This window comes from Gasterosteus aculeatus, chromosome 9, assembly GCF_964276395.1.
Source record: "Gasterosteus aculeatus chromosome 9, fGasAcu3.hap1.1, whole genome shotgun sequence".
Lineage (NCBI taxonomy): Eukaryota > Metazoa > Chordata > Actinopteri > Perciformes > Gasterosteidae > Gasterosteus > Gasterosteus aculeatus.
Genome location: NC_135696.1, coordinates 10983829 through 11001787, shown reverse-complemented (window position 1 = coordinate 11001787; position 17959 = coordinate 10983829). Strand labels below are relative to the sequence as shown.

Genomic DNA, 17959 nt, shown 5'->3' with positions numbered 1-17959 from the left:
GCCTGATGAGAGTGGTTTTGCGCTCATGTCCGCCCCGCTGATGTCCAGGTCCACACTGCTCTGAGGTGTTGCTCAACAAGGTGAAAATAAACAAACAATTGGTTCTGATTCTGGTCAGTGAGCGAAATGGAAGAAGAAGAACAGACCAAAGAAAGAGCCGGAACAGCTGACTGTGTTTACGTTAACAGCCTGTTCCTGTAGTTCAGGTTAATGTGTGTGTGTGTGTGTGCGCGTGTGTGTTTGAGCCTCCGATCTGCCTTTATGGATCCCCTTTCATGTGAGTCTCCTGATGTCTGCTTATGATATTGTCCAGTGGTCACCGCGGCAACCCATTCTCACAATGTCCCTGTAACTCGAGCCTCCCGTCAGGTAACCGTGACTGTGTGAATGTTCCAGGTGTGTTTGAAGGCCGGGCTTGAAGAATAGAGCGAGAGTAAGCAAGAGTTTAAACAGAGAGAAAGCTCCGACACTAACGTTTGAGTCGCTGTTATCAAAAGCGAAAAGGGAACATGCTGGAAGGAGGGAGACTCAGGCCTTAGATGCCGAGAAGGACGTGAATGATGGGATGTTCACTGGCAGCTCTCTGGAGGACAACACTGGTAAATCATCAAAGGACAATTGATTTGGTTGTATTTTTTCTCAAAGTAAGCACTTTTCTGCACTTATTTTTTTGGGCACGCGCAAATCAAACCGCTGTAAAGTTTCCTTTAAACTGCAGCTCCTTTTCTTAACGTCAGATGAGAAGCTTCTATCAGTAAAGCTAAATCCTTCCCATTGAACCCTTTGAGTTGTGGAATTCTATGTTATATGTGGGTTTTTTTATAGACATTGTCATACACAGCGTTATCACAGCTCCATCAAACATTCATTATTAATATGGAACATGCGCTTTGGGTGGGAAGGGATTTTTTTGTCAGCATTCAAAATACCCATTTAATCAAACTTAATAATATAATATTATACTTAAAAAATAATATAATTAAATAATTTAATTTGCACAATTTCACAAGCTGCATGCCTTTCTTTTTATTTGGCTACATATCTAATAGGCAGAAACCTTTTTCTTTCACTTAATTTCCAGAAAAAAAACATTTAGTTGAATATCAGAAGTTCCAAATGACCATGGGGAACAATTCCCTCCAATCTAAATCCTTTATAATACAACACTAAACACAGCATTGTTATTACATAATACTTGTTGTGTGACGATTGTTGCTGTCTTCTTGAAACGCGGCTACGTTATGTTTTACTACTCATGATTATTTTGTCACTTTAAATACAACATTATGCTGACAATTTGTTGTGAAAGTGACAATAGCACAGACAAAATCTTGATTTATCTCATAATAATCAGAGACAAGTCCAATCAATAACCTCCGGTGTCCTCCGGTGGCTGCCGCCCTGGTGACGGTTGTCGTGGTAACTCCATCACGCGGTTCAAACATTCGGTGAAAGCAAACAAGGCAGACTTTGGGTCAAGATCATTTTGTCAAACCCCAGGAGCGGTTTGAGCGCGTAGCGCACACGTACACACAGATGGTGGGAACAAGGCAAAGGAGAGGATGACAGACGAGGTGCAGGGAGCGGACCCCTCGTAGATGGCCTTCGGCCAACACACAGCAGCACGTGACCCCCAGAGGTCAAGCAGACGCAGCACAGAGGGCTGAACAAATACTACACCCAGACGTGTAGGAAAGTTCATGCACTCATGCAGACGGACAGACGGAAAGAAACGTAGATGCACCAAAACAAAAACAGACGGGGGTCTGTTGGGGATCCGTTGCCACCGCAGCTCTGACTGTCCAATCTACGTGATGTTATACCAGTGGGAATGACTGGAGGCCTGAGCATCAGTGAGGCCTGTGTGTGTGTGTGTGTGTGTGTGTGTGTGTTTGTGTGTTGCCCCCCCCCCCTGTCGGTCGGTGTGGACACGCACACACGGTGACGTCGATATCGTCGTTATTCTCATCATCCTCCTCCTCCTCCTCATCATCATCATCATCACAGCCTCTGCTCTGTTTACAGGGTCGCTCCGCTGAACGGAGAAGACGTTTCTTGCTGTCGGTGAGTCTTTTGTGTAAAATGCAAAAACCCGAGGAGCTAAATCCCAGCTAAGGTTTCCTGGTCGGGTTAGAAGCTAACGCTGGCTAACAGCAGTTAGCTTGTTAGCGATGGCAGAACGTTTATGAAATGCATTTACCAGAGAGTCGCCTCTAAACAGCAGACGAGCTAGATAATTGCATTTTATAATTGCTTCTGGGGAGTAACTGACACCGAAATTCCGGGTTGAAGTGGTTATTCCGTTGGTGTAACGTTAGCTATTAAGCTCACGTCGGTTAGCTTAGCCGCACAGCTAACAACGGTATACGCTTCTATTATCGGACACGCCCGAACGTCAGCTCGCGAACGCCAGACGTCACGATGTATTTGGAAGTCCAGTTGTGTTCGGACGATGCCGAGAAAATGCAGGACCGGCTGCAGCTCTCCCGTCTATTCACAGGAAAGGCGAAATGACGAGCAGGGCCGCAATAAAGTAACGTTATCTGGACTAATGGACGGACTGACGTTGAACGATCAGCTGCTCTCTCGGCCATCGGGCGCTCGTTTTATTCATGAGATGAGATCGCAGCATCGCATCATGGGTGCGGTGTCAGCTCCTCCAGCAGCACAGGGGCAACACGCCCAAACTTCATGTCACAGCCGATGGGACATTACGACATAAACTACTTTACTTAAAGTCAGGGATGATTCTTTGGCCTCCTTCCATCAACCAAAGTGCACCTAACGTAGTCAAAAGCATTCATGATGTAATATGTTGACCAAGGAAATGTGGGATTTCACACAACATGTAGAATGTGACTGTTTATTCCATCGTTTACTAACTGCAATGATCACAGGTGGATCTGGGATGCAGGAGCTGAGGCTCCCTTACTGAAAACATGACGTTTATTTGAACGTTTTCTCCCCACCAGGCAACCTTTCTACTTATAAGATTGTGATCACACTTAGTTCCTCCTGCCACCTTGTTGAAAACGTTTCCAGGGAAATCGTACTCCCCAGCCAAGTGATGTTATTCACACAAACAGAGAACTAGATGATGGCAAGAATCTCTGCTAGCTGCTGCTTTATGACACTGTTTGTTTTCCAGTGGACGGTGGATCTGCAGCCCTGTATACTAAACAGGAGAACGAACTTTTCATCATGAACTGCGATATAGATGGTACGTCTGCATGCACGCGACTTTGTGAATCACGTGGTAAAAATGACATCATATAGTCCAGGTGCTTCTAAGGTAACGCAACCTTTTGGATCTATTGCAGGAGACATGGAGAACCAGGTGGAGATGGAGGAGAAGACGAGGTTAATAAATCAAGTGTTGGAACTTCAGCACACGCTAGAAGGTAACAAGCACATCACTTTCTTCTAACACACACACACACACACACACACACACACACACACACACATCGTTATCTGTGCAAGCCCTCGTCTTGCTCTATTATAAAGACCAGGTCAAATATGAACCCAAGCATTCTTCTTGCCCTCTCAGAACCATTGTGCCCTTGTTAGCCGGCGTTTTAAAGCTCTGGATGCTTCTCCCTGTGCTGTCGCCGTCTCTGCTGCTGCGCTGTCTTGATGCTCTAATGCACTCAGATGACCGGCCCTACACTCTCCCTCCATCTGCTTTCCACATTCGCTAACGCTATTTAAAAACTGCAGATGTGGTGATTGTGTTGGAAAAATGATTAAATATCTGATTCATTTTATAAGTATGAAAGTTGCATTAAAGACGGGGAATACAAATGTTGAATTTGATAACTGAGTCACACAGTCACTTTGTCTTTGTTCCAGACCTGTCAGCGCGGGTCGACGCAGTCAAGGAGGAGAACCTGAAGTTGAAATCGGAGAACCAAGTCCTCGGGCAGTACATTGAGAACCTCATGTCTGCCTCCAGCGTCTTTCAGACCACCGACACTAAGGGCAAACGGAAGTGAGGTACGAGTCCCCGGGCGGCCGCTGGGAGGAGGAACCCGCCACCGAGACATGGAGAGGGCTTTGTTTTCTCACCAGACCTGGGTCCCTGTAACCCGTACAGCTCACTCACCACAGTCAAAACTAAATATTCAATGATCAAAAAAAACTAAACTGACTTTTTCCACACGTTTCCGCCGCTGACTCAGAATTAAGTGAATTTGATGGTCGTTTGACCCAGGTCTGTTTGGCAGCAGCTCCCTCTCCAAACCGCAGAACCAGACCGTGGACATGAAGTGGTGATGGGACATTTGTACCTTGAGTTTCTTCTTAATGCGCTCCGTCAATGTAGTATCTGTAAAATAATTCGTAGTTTGGCTTTACCTGCTTGCTTTTGTGTTTGGGGACAGAAGGTTTTCCCGTCTCGAACTGACCTGTAAGCAGAACAAATCAGAAATATCAGAAATACTGGCTCACCACGAACGACTCATTTCAAAACTGGTTTGTGATTTCTTTTTGTAAAATACTTTCTACATCAGCTGGATCTGAGTTTTTCGGGAGGTCGTGGATGTCATCGTGTCCATATGAAACATGGCTGTATTCTACCATTTTAAAAGCAGGCAAAGTGAACAGTATTACTGAGAATAAAATGTATTTGGATTGCATGTATGCTTTTTATTTATTTTTTATTTGAAAGTGGAGTATATCTAATAAAATGTTATTAAATCAATAATCACTGAAATAGATTGTGTAAAGCTACTAGACACATATAGGTACCATAAAAGAGCTAGTTATGTAGACTTCATGAAAATGTAAATCTCAACTTAACATCAGTGTTTTATTGAGTGGTTCCATTTCTTAAACAAAGTTACAATTTTTTTTTTGTACTTAAAAGTATTTATAACCCTGTGAGTGTTGTGGCCCAGACTATTGTAAGAGACAAAGGAGATGGACATTAATGCAGCTTAGCTGATTCAGAGACAAACCCAGCGTTATTACATCCTGTATGGGGGGGGTTTCCTCTTAAAAGGGCCGGAGTGCTTCTGATCCACTGAGACGGGTCTGGAGGACACCACCTGCTGGAGGAGGGGTTTGACTGTAAATGTGCTGATGTCTTCAGCGTACAGCAGAGTGGAGGGTGTGTCATCCAGGACTAAAACAAGTGAGGATGGAAAGTAATGTATTCTGAACAAATTTGCATTACCTTTTTAAATGTAAGTATCCATCCGTAAAATGTCTAGAAAGCAGTAATTTATGTGTAAAGATCAAGTGACTGTGGTGCTGTTTCAAACATTTGGACATAGTAATATTAGGGGAGGCTACAACACTGTATAAGATGTAAGTTGAGGTTATTTCAATATTTAACAGTTTTACAGTAGAATTTCTGTCTGGCGTGCTGAAAATGCCCCACATACACTGGTACCAGCTTTGCCCTTTTTCTTTTTTTCTTTTTTAATAAAAACCCGAAGGTCACTCTTTTTTGGGGGTCTTTTGTCAACTGACCAACCCTGCATTAACTTTCAGGTGTGCAACAGAATATTTTAAAATTTGTATTAAATATTGTTTTATTTTCAAGAGCAATGTACAACTTGCCAACAAATGTAAACAGGGATTTCTGCCAGAACATTAGCTACAAAAGCTTGAGACAATAATATATAAAACAAATTATCACTGATGTTTTTCCCCAGGCAATAATGTTTGATCTGAACACAAGCTAGTCTAGACCTCCTGGGGAAGCGCCGCTGTGCACTGACTGAATGAGGTGTGTTTCCGTAGGTGTAATCTTGTTTTACTGACAAGGAACGGCCGAGGCATTCGGTCACGTAGACCTTTGAAACGGATTCAGAATAAGCACATCAATGGCATATCGTATTTAAGAAAACTGCCTCAAGTCATTCCAAACACTGCAATATTAAATCTTTATTCTTACCAACATAACACAAACCTTAAACAAATAAATAAATAGGGTCTGTGTTGATCCTCAATTCTTAAATTGCTATAGAAAAACAAGAGGAACTGAGGCTCCTTACAAACTACCTAAAATCTGAACAGAACATCCTTTTTCAAGAGGTACATCTCTCAACCAAAGCTGAAGGCCATTTCTCGCCTGAAATGTCTCAACTCTGCAATGACACGTCGAGCAGCCTGGCGTCCTCTCCTCCCGGCCTGTTCTTGGAACCTGAAACAACTTCGACCAGCCAAGGGACGCTTGCCCAGCCGTGTCCTCGAACATGTTCTTTAAAGCAAACTGGACATAAGAATAAAGACCAACTTCTGAGATGTAGCCCGTACGACATGTTGTGAAATGCTTTGCAGACCATCGGCCGCCGTCCTCCTCAGAGGAGACGGACTGGTGGGACTAGGACGGGATATATTCAGAGACGAGGTGAGCGGGGACACAGGTGCAGGAGGTGGGCCTCTTTGGGCTGACGGGCATTTTTGACAGCAACGGCTAAGAGAAGAAAAGAAACGACCAAGAAAGTGTGGAAGCTTGAGATGGGGGGAAACATTTAAAATGGACAGAATCTCCAGTGGAATGATTCGTCTGATCGTCCAATGAGCGGGAGACAGGGAGAGGGAAGAAGAGATGGGGGTGGCAGAGTCCAGTGCGGGAAACTGTCCCTGTGATGGCTGGGGGGGGGGGGGGCTGCAGGCTAACAGGCGGTTTGGAAGAAATACATGCTGCTATGCTCAGAAAGGGCGGAGCAGCAGCTGAAACGACCTCCTCCGCATCGGGGGAGAAAGGAGACAGGAGGCGTGGGGTTCTCCCCCTCAGTCTTTCCGTACCCTCCTCTTTCTCACAGCTTGTTTGTGGCTCTCTTGGGCGACGTCTCCGAACTCCTTTGGCTGCGGGGCAAAATTGGAATAAAAGAAAAGAAATGGACAGAAAAAAGCAAATTTAATGGATGAGACAAAAAAACCAAACAAACATCCCTCTATCATTTCAAGTGAAGAGTTAACCTCGTGTTACTGGGTGTGTAGACTTAACATTAACAATTAACATTGATTTAATTAAATGCCAACAAGAGAAATACATGGCCGCAATCGTAATGAAGAAATGGAACAATAATCAGTGACACCCACCTCCTCCTCTAAGGTTCTCTCAGGAGCTTTGCTTTCCTCTTCTCCCTCCTCCTCCTCCTCCTCCTCCCCTTCTTCCTCCTCCTCCCCTTCTTCCTCCTCCTCCTCCTCTTCCTCTTCATCCCCCTCTAGGTTGTCACCTCCCGCATTGGCTTCATTCTCCTCCTCAGCCACTTCTGTTGGTTTCGAGACAGTAACGATGAAAGTAAGAACAAAGAAACATGAGTAGAATATTGTAGCAATACTTGAATACGCAAACCACAGCAGTGTGTGTGTGTGTGAGTGAGACCCTCTAACCTGCCGTTGGAACACCCTTTGCAGCGTCAGCTGCTTTGCCTTCCTTCTCTCCTGCTACCTCCTCATCTTCTTCCTCTTCTTCATCCTCCTCCTCTTCTTCTATATCAGGCTGGGGAGGATCCACCTTCTTGTACACGTAGTCTTCATCGGGTTTCTACATAACAAACAGTACGTGGCGTCACAGGCTTGTCCCGTTAAAGCTCTGCTTAAATTGACGATCCGAAAAGACGCAATATACACATGTGTCCCATTTGGTTCTCGGTACCTTGGGCCAGCAGAACAGCACAGCCAGGCTGACGGGCAGGCCGACTGTCAGTATGTAAATCACCCAGAGCCACGGACGTTCCTCGGCTGCAATGGTCAGCTGAGCAAAGATCCCCGGCTGATGGATTGGAGCGCAAAAGGACAAAGGACCAGAGGGGGAGAGCAAAGAATAAGCATTTGTGAACCCTCGTCTCAGACACTTGACGGCCTCTACTAAATCATATGCACAAAGTAACAATGCCAGTGTCTGGCAGGCTGCTGCTCCATGTTCCCTTTCGCCCTTACTGACCTCGTTAGCGCTGGCCACCAGTTTCTTCAGTCCCCAGCTGTCGGCGGCCCAGCGGTCAGCCACCTCCTTGTGAGAGGTGATGATGAAGTTGTCGAAGTAGATGTCGGACGTCATGGACCACAGCTCCAAGCCCACGGCCTTGATAGGCGTCATCCTGAACGGCTGCAGGTCCTCAAAATATTCCGGGTTAATGATTTTACGCGCCTTCCAGACTCCCTGGGGACAAAGAAGGACGAAGAAAACAATTAGGACGGCTTCAGCTGGAGCGCAGACATTCAGCATCTCCAACCGGACAGGTCAGAGGGGTCACAAGTAGTAGACATTGAACTGGCAGAGTGCTGTAGTGTGTAGGGCTGTCGCAATATGCGATAAAATGACATATCGCACACTCTCTGAAATCGCGTGTAATCATTTTTGGCGCTGCGATATTCATTTTACATATAAATGAACGTAAGCAACTTTTAAGTTGATCGCGCTGCCTCTGTCCCTTTTCCCTGTGGAGCTTATGCAGCGCGCACACAGACACAGAGCAGACACCGACGGGTGAAGAAAAAAAAAAAAAGCTAAGAAGTTACCAAAAGAGAAATCAAATACAATTCTGATAAGCCCTAAACGCCTGTTTTAGTCAGTCACCTGATAGTTGGGATTGTCCACCAGAGGGGCTTTCCACTTGCCCCTGTACTCAGGGTTGTTTATCTGGGGACGCTTCCACTCCCCACAGCCGGGGGCCGTCTCACAGGCCGGGTTAGGAATCTGCGGGGCTTCCCACTCTCCATCCATCTCCTCGTCCCTGCGCACAGAGAAGAGCCGGATCAGTTCCTCACCGCAAAAAAACCCCTGCAGACTGTGGCTTCGTTTGGAGTAGGTGTGTGTTTACCAGTCCTCTGGTTTCTCGGCGCTGGGATCAGAGACAAACTCGTGTTCGTCGTCCAGCCAGCCCTCTGGCTTCAAAGCGTCGGGATCTTCAATCTTTGCTGGAGCCTCTTCGTCCCTGAGACACACACCGCCCTTGTTTGTTACTGGTGACGGGGTCACCGGGGCCCAATAATCAAACCCCCAATCTGCACTGTCTACGAGTATGTGATCTGCAGTCACCAGTCGTCGGGCTTGGCCGTCTCGGGGTCGGGAACCTTGGCCCTCTCGTCCCAGTCCTCCGGCTTAGAGTCATGCGGGTCGTCGATCTCTTTGGGCGGATTGACCGGAGGCACCACGTCGTTCAGCAGGCTGCCGCGGCTCACGCTAGACTGGTCTATGAACATCTCGTAGCTGTTGTCTGGGTTCAAGACTAAAAAACAGGAGGGGGGGGCAATAAATCAACGACCACAAGTGTACATTTAGAAGAAAAAAAGAAAAGTTGTTGTGGTCTGTAAGCTATTAGATTTAAAGGACTAATGGTGGACGGATATGAAGACATCCACATTCTACAAGTTGCGTCTGTACCCAGAGTGTAGAGGTGAGTCTTCTTGTCGGTGTAGAACTTCTTGAGGTCGACGTCCGCCCTCTTGGCATGCTTCTCCTCCAGGTCTTTGTTCAGAGGGTTCTGGTGGCGGAAGATGAAGTGCAGCTTGTAGTCCTCGCCGCACTTGTCTGGCCCAAACATGAGGGTGTACGCTGTGCGATCATGGAATTGTTCCTGAAGTGAAGAGAAAACGGTCTTTTAGAGAGTAAATGAAGTAAGCCAATTTCTTTTACATCTGGATGAACTACCCGGTTGCACACCAAACAGAGGAGCAATGCCCTAAAGGTTTTGTATTAACAGATCAACAAAAGCTTTATAAAGTACATTGATGTTTCATACTTTTGAAAGATATGGCCTTAAAATGGCCTGTGTATATGAAAAATCTCACGGATAAATAGAGCAAGGGAAAACGACAACACGTATACCAACCAGATTGAGATGGCCAGTGTCTGAAAGCAGTTTGATGTATGCGCCACCGCAGTCAATGCCGTCCTGGAAATTCACCTCATACCTGCCACCAGAAGACAACAAATCAACTCAACAAGTCGGGTCACATTATTTCACATGGGTTTGTAGACGTGGTGTTGGAACTCACTGTACGACCAGAGGTTCATCCTGGAAGACGAAGGGTTTGCTCAGCATCGCGGAGATGGCGTGGTGTTTGGCCCGGGACTTGAGGACCAGGCCTTGATCTCCTGGAACTTTGTTCTCCTTCAGCTGCTCCACAGCCCACTTCCCTACAGCCAGAGAGTCATTCGACATTCATTCCCCCAGACTCGGCTTTGGCACAGCTTCAGCGTGTTCGGTGCGTTAATGCGCAGTCAAGTCTCCCAAACAGAGCAATGACACTGCAAAGTGTTATCACGGCCAGTAGCGATGGGGCCCCAGAGAAGAAAGCGAGCCTGTGGAACTATCTTTAATACATTGTACATGGCAGTCTGTGCGAGGTCAAGATAAAAACGGCAAGTTGTGCCTCTGTTCAAGCTCTTATCGCACACGGCAAGATAAACAGAGGAGGCAAAAAAGGGGGGGAAAAAAGGACCAACCGTCATATTTGGCGATTTCATCATCTGCATCCCCCTTCACCGTCTTTGACAGCTGCCAACTGTGGGGATCAACATCATAAACCCCTCAGCTTCCACACAACTAACCAGGAACACACTACGACCACCGAATGTGTACGTTTATCCGTGGTCGCAGGCTATGTTAGATTTGTCAGGATATACCTTTCCAGTGAGCCATCATCAAAGGTCTCTGCGAAGTAGACATCTCCGGTAGGTACGGGAGTCTTGTATGTTACCTGGCAAACAGAGAAACATGAATCAGTGGTTTGTCTAGAGGCTGCGTGTAAAGCTTTTACACACTTCAGTTTGACAATCGAACCTGTGACCCACTTCTGACCTGGAAGGAGACATTTGCATCTATTCCTGCCTTCCCACTTGCTGTGGCATCCGTCTCATCCGAGTGGTCCTCATCCATCACCGTCGCCTCCTCCGCCTCCTCTTCCTCCTCCGCCTCCTCTTCCTCCTCTGACATTAAAACCTTTAATTCCTCCTCGTCCAATCCCATATCTTCATCGAAGTCTGAAATATCAACCTCCAACTGCTTCCGCGCCGCAGCTCCCACAGCCAGCGAGGACAGGAGCAGCACACAACACACCCACCCCCTTTCCACCTTCATCTGTGGGGGGAGGGTAGAGATAGGAGGGGGTTGAGTGTGCGATAAGGGCGTCAGAGATGAGCATGGTGAGGATGAGGGGGTGGTATAAGTATAAGGGGATGGGGAAAAAAGGGGGCAGGTGTGAGATGTTATTTATGGAGAGCAATGGCGGGGGCGGGGGGGGGGATTTTAGTTCCCATGCTACCGTTCTTCTACTAGGTAACAGAGAAAATACATGTACAATGTATCCTAATTTTTTGGGAGATTATTCACAAAATCCTAATATTTCTGTTGTAAAAAGTGGCCACATTTGAACCCTTAATGAATTGGCTTCTTGACAAACACGACCTTTGAAGTCGAAACTGAGTAGTGAGTCAGTTCTTTGGTCTTTCTATTCTAAGATTTTTATTTGGGTCAATAAAAGAACTAACTGCTGTGGAAGCGTGATACTTTATGAGGGTTCAGCTGCTTTACAAAAATACAAATATTCCCCACAGGCATAATCATTTCAATATTGGCCTTCTTGTGAATTTTTAGGCCATTTCGTCATGAAAGATGCATTGTCCTTTTTTAAGAAATGTATCACTCCAACATTTCCATAAATGTGCAGGGTAGCTAGCTTTCCCATTTGCAGCTGTCCTTCGACACCAACCAAGTGATGGGTCACATTTACCGACAGAAGGCCACAAGCCACGCAGAGCAACGGGACACATCGGAACAACGCCACATGCACAACACAGCCAAGACGTACAGACTGTAACTGCGCTTCACACATGCAGGGCAGCCATTAAAACACTCCTCACCCTCGTGTTGATCTGGCTGAAACGTGAACAGATCCCGTGAGTGAGTAAAATGGTAATAAACAGCTACAGTAGATCGTAGCTCGTGGTTTTAGAGGCGTGTTAAACACGCATTTATCGCCGACCTAGTTATTCGACCTGGATGTCACTTGGCATAGACGGGTTCGTTCCCCGTGCAGCTTCGCTGAAGCGTTAACGTTACCCCCTTTGCTCGGGTAACCACCGGTACCAGCCCCGGGTCCAGAGGCACACAGGAAAGGTCACGCGGAAGGGTTGAGGAGCTAACATGGCTGCCACGGAACACTGCAATATCCAAACCGTTTTGGATAAATGGCTTCAACACCTGCTCGGGGAGCTAGCTAGCTAACTAGCTAGGCTACGTGAACAGACATCGCGCTCATCATTAACTTAAATACAGCAAACGCTAGCACAACACGAGCTTAGCTGGTAAACCAATGGGCTTATACGGCGAGCCCATTAATTAATTAAACGTGCCACGGAAAGGGAGTGTTGACAGTGACGAAATGGACAGCAACGGTTAGCTTGCTATATCAGTAACGTTAGTAATGTCGCCATGGGAGAGAATGAAGGAGCGCGCACGCACACACACAAACCTTGAGCCTTTCTTTTTTTTCAATTGCGTAGAAAATATCTTGGTAAAAAGCTTTATACTCCTCTTTAAAAAAACAATGCAGGAAGTATATTGTGCGTTTCGCCTGCTGGAATGACCGCCGTGTACCGCTGGTAGACACACGGATCTGGGCTGAAAGGGACGCTACGCTGATGACAGCTCGTCCCGGGTAACGGACAACCCTGTAAGCAACGGGTCCCGCGATTCAGCACGGCGCATGCGCACACTGTGCAGGTTAGATAGCGCGAATGCTGCCTTTAGGTGCAGCAGAATATTAGCCAAGATGACGTTACGGGAGTTACTCATGGTAGATCGTATTCTTTTTTAATAAGATACGCTTTTAATTAATTATATTTGCATTGGAGTGAATTCATAAATAATTTCAATCATTTTTATGTTTTGTGGAGCATTATTTAGCTGTAGAGTTATTCGGTAAATATTTTACCAAATACCAACAATTCTCAGGGGGAAAATGGTAGCTGGTTGAAAAAGTTTTAAAAGTCAATAAAAACTCGATTGACAACGGTTTATTATGTTGGTGTTTTAATAAAAGGCTGTTAATATTTACAAACGAGTTCACCCCATAAGCATTTTATGGCATCAGCTGTAAACGTCACAGCTGCCTTTCAAAGTAAGAGCTTACTTTTTACTAAGCTCGTTCCGTAGGCATATACAGTACTGGCAAAACATATTTGGCTCAATATGAATATAATTATACATTCACAAATACGGCAACAGCCATCCCACCATCATTTCAAAAAATTCAAATAAAGAAAAAATAATTCCGCTTCTTTACGACGACGTGTAGTATACACTTCCGGGGTAGAGTTCAGAGAATTTCAATCGTCGCCACATGCTCGTCGGATCAGTGGCGCTGCCGTTGTGAATTACATTAAAAAAAATCTTTCTGCGGTCGCCCTCCTCCCCACAAAAGCAGAATGAAGGAGACGCTGCTGTCTAACTGTGAGCGGGATTTCTTGCTCCAAGCGATCGCAGAGAAGAAGGTGAGCGGGTTTCTGAGTATTTTCCACTTGTGTAAAACTGTTCCACCGTTGGAAAAAACACCGTACGTATATATTTGGCATAACACGCTTTAGGTGGAACTTCAATGCATTAAATAACCGTCGGACTGTCACCAAACAAGACGGTTCGGTCCCCGAACTGCTTTGGGGGGGTTTGCTGTCTCGAGGTGTCTCATAAGTGTCTCTGCAGCGTCTGGATGGACGACAGACGTACGACTACAGGAAGATGAAGATCACTTTTGGGACCGACTATGGATGCTGCTTTGTGGATCTGGGAAAAACCAGGTGACGCTAAGGCGATATTGATGTAAAGTGTGTCTAAGTGTTCAAACCTCTCCAGACATTTATGGCTCGATTAACCCCAAAGTTGGCTACACAGTTTTTCCTTTCTGTCAATTTGAACAGTTTTGGCATTCGTGCACCAATTCAAAATGTCATGTTCATCGCTTTTATAGACTCAAACATTTGTTTTGCTTGTCTGCATTGCAATTATATTGTGCAAAATCGAAGTGAGCACTTCTCCATGTAATTCGCACAGATTCCGATGAATGTAAAGTGTAAAGCGCTGACGTTATATTTTCGGTGTTAATGGGACGTCAATGTACCGCGCTCATCAGGGTCATGGCCCAGGTCTCATGCGAGCTTGTTGCTCCTAAAGAGAGCCGACCAAACGAGGGAATCATGTTCTTCAACATCGAGCTGTCACCCATGGCTTCGCCGACATTTGAACAAGGCAGGTGAGGAAAAAAAGGAAGGAGGTTATGTTCATTTCTCCCCATTCTCCCACTTCTTTTGTTCCAACTATCGGTGCGGAGAGTGTAAATGGCCTGTGATTTTCCTGTTGACCTCTCCAGACAGTCTGAGTTGTCGGTGAAGTTAAACAGACAGCTGGAGAGATGCTTGAGGAACTCCAAGTGCATCGATACTGAGTCCCTGTGTGTGGTGTCTGGAGAAAAGGTTAAAAACGCGCACGCACACATTTCCGAGAGAAGAAGAGAGAAGAACCTCGTGATGATCATCATGATGATGATTTCAGGTGTGGAAGATCAGAGTGGACGTTCACGTGTTGAACCACGATGGCAACCTGATGGACGTGGCCAGCATCGCCGCCATCACCGCTCTGTGCCACTTCAGACGCCCGGACGTCAGCATCCAGGGGGATGAGGTCACGGTGGTGAGTCCGCAACACACACACACACACACACACAGCAGGTGGTGTCTCTGCACCGCCGAGCCTACTGGGAAAGAGCATGCCGAACTTTTCACATTGTGTTTTGCAACTCGTGTCCTGTAACAGTTTTCCTTCTTTGTGGTTGAAATCCTGTTTTGATTTATGTGCCCTCTCAGTACAGTCCAGAGGAGAGAGACCCCATTCCTCTGAGTATCTACCACATGCCCATCAGTGTCAGCTTCTCCTTCTTCCAACAAGGGTAAGGCATCACATGGGAATACAGATCATTTTCTGGCCGTTTTTGTCGCCACAAAAAAAAAAGATGGGATAGTCACATTTTTTGGATAAATAGTCAAAGTAAGGAGTTAAGACACGTGCAGGCCCCACACAGCTTGTTGTCGACATCAGGGCGGTTACAGAGAGGTGAAACAACGGTTCGCTTTCGACCTATTGGACCGGGAAGTCCGGATCTCTGAATAGCTGAATTGCCGCACCAGTGTGCCAACTCTTCAGCAAGGAAAAATGGGATGAACGTTACCCTTCATCCGACCACGTGTTCTTCCTCTCGTTCTGCAGAACCTACCTGCTGGTGGACCCCTGTGAACGGGAGGAGCGGGTGATGGACGGCTTGCTGATGATCGCCATGAACAAACATAGAGAAATCTGCTCCATTCAGTCCAGCGGGGGCATCATGTTGCTTAAAGAGCAGGTCTTGACAATACAGCACTGCTGGTTTTGAGGCCATGGAGTCTCGATTGTTCTCTCAAAAATAATGTTGCTTACTTCACTATAGAGCTTCACAAGCGTCTGTGCTTGCTGTGGCGGACGCTGCCTGAAACACTCGAAAGATAAATGTATAATAAGAAGAAACACTTAACAAATGTTAACACTGATGTGTTTTGTGTGTTTGCGGTTGAAGGTTATGAGATGCAGTAAAATAGCCAGCGTGAAAGTGTCTGAAATCACAGAGCTCCTAATCAAAGCCCTGGAAAACGATAAGAAAGCAAGGTGAGCAGAGGCATCACGCGACCGCGCGTCGGTATCGTGGAAGTGGACATTTCGAGCGCCGTTTCGGCGTTTTGCCTCTGGAGGTTACACGCCAGCGCCGTATTTATCTTTTGCACCTTCCAGGAAGGAGGGCGGCAGGTGTGGTTTCGCGGAGTCCATGCCGCAGGAGCGAATCACAGCACTGAAATTTGAGGAGACCTCAGTGGAGATGACGGATGTCGCAGAAAGGGCCAGCGACGTCGTCCAAGGAGCCGAAGCTCCGCCGCTGATGTATCCTGAACTCGGCCTGAATAAAAGCCGCATCTGCCATAATGTCTACCTTTTTTATCCGGGACGTTAACCTGTCATTCCCACCGTGGCTCCTTAACCATGCAAACTAGGGTGCCTTCCCCCGTGGTGCCCGTCCCCGGTGTGGGTCAGGTGGGGCTGGGGCTGCAGAACACCTGGGGACTGGAGGAGGAGGAGGAGGACGACGAGGAGGAAGAAGCAGAAGAATGTGCCAACAGGGGTGAAGAAGGGGAGGAAAAGGTTACAAAGATGGAAGTGGAACGCCATAAAAAGGACGCAAGCAGAGAAGGTCAGTTTACTTAAAAAGAAAACAATATCAACATCAAGTAAAAGGTGTGCAAGTGAGGTTTCTGCTTCCAAGGACCGGCAAAGATTAGGAAAAATAACAGTAGTTTAATAGTAAAGGTGAAAGATGTCAAACCAGCACCACAAGGGGCCTAAATATATGTCATTGATGATTAAGCTGAGGTAATATAAAAGATTATTCTGTTACTATGTTTGACTTTCTTTTCTTGCAGAAGATGTGGTTGTGCTATCTGACAGTGAAGAGGAGGAAGTGGTGGTTCTTCATCCAGAGACATCAGCCAAAACTCCAAAGTGGGTGCAGCAATTGCGTCTTCTACGCACAGCAACTGACCATGTCTGAATGTTGTTGTTTAAAAAAAAAAAAAAAAAATGTAAATCCCTTTTCTTGCTCTTAGCACTGCAGGACCCAGATCTCACCAGAATGGGGCAGCAACATCTAAGAAAAGAAAGAAAAAGTGAACGCGGTTTCCATGAAGCTCCCTGCAGCCAGAGATCTACATTCTCTGCTCCTCCTCGTCAAAACAAAGGCCCCCATTCCGGCTTCAATGATTCCCAACAGAACATGAAGTCTACTTCTCGTTTGAGTCGATTTTCAAACGGACTGCATCTACAAATACGAATATTTTATGCAATGAAAGAATTTTGATAAGTGGGATTGAATAAAGGTTGTAAAGGGCTTTTATTTTGTATGGAAGGGGGGTGGTGTTTATTGTTTATCGAAATAAAGAGATGAATACGTTGCCGGTGTAGTTTTTACGGACTTTCTGCTTATATATTACAAAACGTGTAAACTATCACGCATTAATAGATATGTAGTTACGTTTTGTAGAAAAGAAAGAAAAAAAAAGAAAAAAGAAAAATTGGAACCTGAAAAAAAATTCAGGTTCCACCGAGATTTGAACTCGGATCGCTGGATTCAGAGTCCAGAGTGCTAACCATTACACCATGGAACCTGTGCGTCGAAGCCCCAAATATATCAATCTTATACGTTGTAAAAAAGCCAGATTCATTCATTACATATTTTAGAAAGCTGTTAAAAACTAGATTTAGTCTTTAGCGTTAGCTGAAGTGAAGCTTCTTTAAAATGTGTCAAGCCAGTAGGTGGAGTAGGTGTGAGCAGTATAGTTAGTGTCGTTCCCATGATCCTGGTGCCGCCAGCACCGCGCTCTAACCGACTGAGCTAACCAGCCTCAGAAACAAAGGAGGTGTCATTGCAAATTAAACTAGGCTGACACCATACGTATTCAAAACGGGTGAAAACCATAAACATCAAGTGTTTTTTGGTCAACAAGTTTTTTTTCTAGATATTGTACAGTTAGAGTTTAGTTTTTTACACATTTTATTATGAAGTTTATATTATTTTTAAAGGTAAGAATGTAAGGAATGGTTCTGGTCTGCGCTGCCTTTCTCCAGGTTAACAGGAGCATTAAAACTTCCCACAGGCTCTAAGGAAAGCAACTTCCCAGGACCAACACTTAAATAATAATAATAATACATTTTATTTATTTAGCGCTTTTCAAAGTACTCAAAGACGCTTTACATGTTTAAAATAAATATAAAACAAAGACATCAATAAATAAACTATTAAATTATTTGGTCCAAAAAAGTTGTTTTAAACGCTATGTTGCACACACTCTCTCTCTCTCACACACACACACAGACACACACACACACACACACACACACACACACACTCACACACACACACTCAC

The 17959-nt window shown here is 45.7% G+C and overlaps 3 protein-coding genes and 1 non-coding gene across 7 annotated transcripts; 2 read left to right on the top strand and 2 right to left on the bottom strand.

The window, feature by feature from the left end:
* Positions 1 to 735: 735 nt before the first annotated feature.
* scoca (short coiled-coil protein a) lies at positions 736 to 5445 on the top strand. 2 transcript variants are annotated; one of them, XM_078080537.1, is made up of 5 exons: positions 1705 to 2064; positions 3149 to 3220; positions 3321 to 3401; positions 3853 to 3996; positions 4214 to 5445. In XM_078080537.1, exons 2-4 carry the CDS (start codon positions 3202 to 3204, stop codon positions 3993 to 3995), a joined length of 243 nt encoding a protein of 80 aa, XP_077936663.1. In that variant the 5' UTR covers positions 1705 to 2064; positions 3149 to 3201; the 3' UTR covers position 3996; positions 4214 to 5445. The 2 variants fall into 2 exon arrangements, with proteins under 2 accessions (XP_040042537.1, XP_077936663.1); XM_040186603.2 differs by having other exon boundaries at positions 736 to 2064; positions 3853 to 5445.
* A 427-nt stretch (positions 5446 to 5872) lies between these two features.
* On the bottom strand, positions 5873 to 12679 carry clgn (calmegin). Of its 2 annotated transcripts, none has more exons than XM_040186597.2 (15): positions 12436 to 12679; positions 10764 to 11042; positions 10589 to 10662; positions 10409 to 10467; positions 9958 to 10099; positions 9792 to 9873; positions 9344 to 9536; positions 8999 to 9188; positions 8781 to 8894; positions 8537 to 8693; positions 7904 to 8119; positions 7616 to 7732; positions 7351 to 7504; positions 7057 to 7229; positions 5873 to 6819 (listed from the first exon to the last, which is right to left on the bottom strand). In XM_040186597.2, exons 2-15 carry the CDS (start codon positions 11040 to 11042, stop codon positions 6745 to 6747), a joined length of 2025 nt encoding a protein of 674 aa, XP_040042531.2. In that variant the 5' UTR covers positions 12436 to 12679; the 3' UTR covers positions 5873 to 6744. The 2 variants fall into 2 exon arrangements, with proteins under 2 accessions (XP_040042531.2, XP_040042532.2); XM_040186598.2 differs by lacking the exon at positions 12436 to 12679 and adding an exon at positions 11825 to 11964.
* Positions 12680 to 12690: 11 nt separating this feature from the next.
* On the top strand, positions 12691 to 16986 carry exosc9 (exosome component 9). 2 transcript variants are annotated; one of them, XM_040186600.2, is made up of 12 exons: positions 12691 to 13456; positions 13665 to 13759; positions 14092 to 14211; positions 14329 to 14431; positions 14511 to 14648; positions 14822 to 14904; positions 15222 to 15354; positions 15565 to 15653; positions 15777 to 15923; positions 16034 to 16230; positions 16463 to 16538; positions 16643 to 16986. In XM_040186600.2, exons 1-12 carry the CDS (start codon positions 13391 to 13393, stop codon positions 16704 to 16706), a joined length of 1311 nt encoding a protein of 436 aa, XP_040042534.2. In that variant the 5' UTR covers positions 12691 to 13390; the 3' UTR covers positions 16707 to 16986. The 2 variants fall into 2 exon arrangements, with proteins under 2 accessions (XP_040042534.2, XP_040042533.2); XM_040186599.2 differs by having other exon boundaries at positions 16460 to 16538.
* A 142-nt stretch (positions 16987 to 17128) lies between these two features.
* On the bottom strand, positions 17129 to 17200 carry trnaq-cug (transfer RNA glutamine (anticodon CUG)). Its single transcript has one exon. It is a non-coding gene; the product is annotated as a tRNA-Gln (tRNA).
* Positions 17201 to 17959: the final 759 nt, after the last annotated feature.

Bases quoted from the DNA above. Each gene is read 5' to 3' on its own strand.
- scoca (XM_040186603.2), top strand. The intron at 3,402-3,852 runs GTAACAAGCACA...TCTTTGTTCCAG, and splicing joins ACTTCAGCACACGCTAGAAG to ACCTGTCAGCGCGGGTCGAC.
- clgn (XM_040186597.2), bottom strand. From the start codon at position 11,042: ATGAAGGTGGAAAGGGGGTGGGTGTGTTGTGTGCTGCTCCTGTCCTCG. The intron at 9,189-9,343 runs GTACAGACGCAA...CCTGTTTTTTAG, and splicing joins GACTCACCTCTACACTCTGG to TCTTGAACCCAGACAACAGC. The intron at 7,505-7,615 runs GTACCGAGAACC...TTTGTTATGTAG, and splicing joins TGCTGTTCTGCTGGCCCAAG to AAACCCGATGAAGACTACGT.
- exosc9 (XM_040186599.2), top strand. From the start codon at position 13,391: ATGAAGGAGACGCTGCTGTCTAACTGTGAGCGGGATTTCTTGCTCCAA. The intron at 13,457-13,664 runs GTGAGCGGGTTT...GTGTCTCTGCAG, and splicing joins AAGCGATCGCAGAGAAGAAG to CGTCTGGATGGACGACAGAC. The intron at 13,760-14,091 runs GTGACGCTAAGG...CGCGCTCATCAG, and splicing joins GTGGATCTGGGAAAAACCAG to GGTCATGGCCCAGGTCTCAT.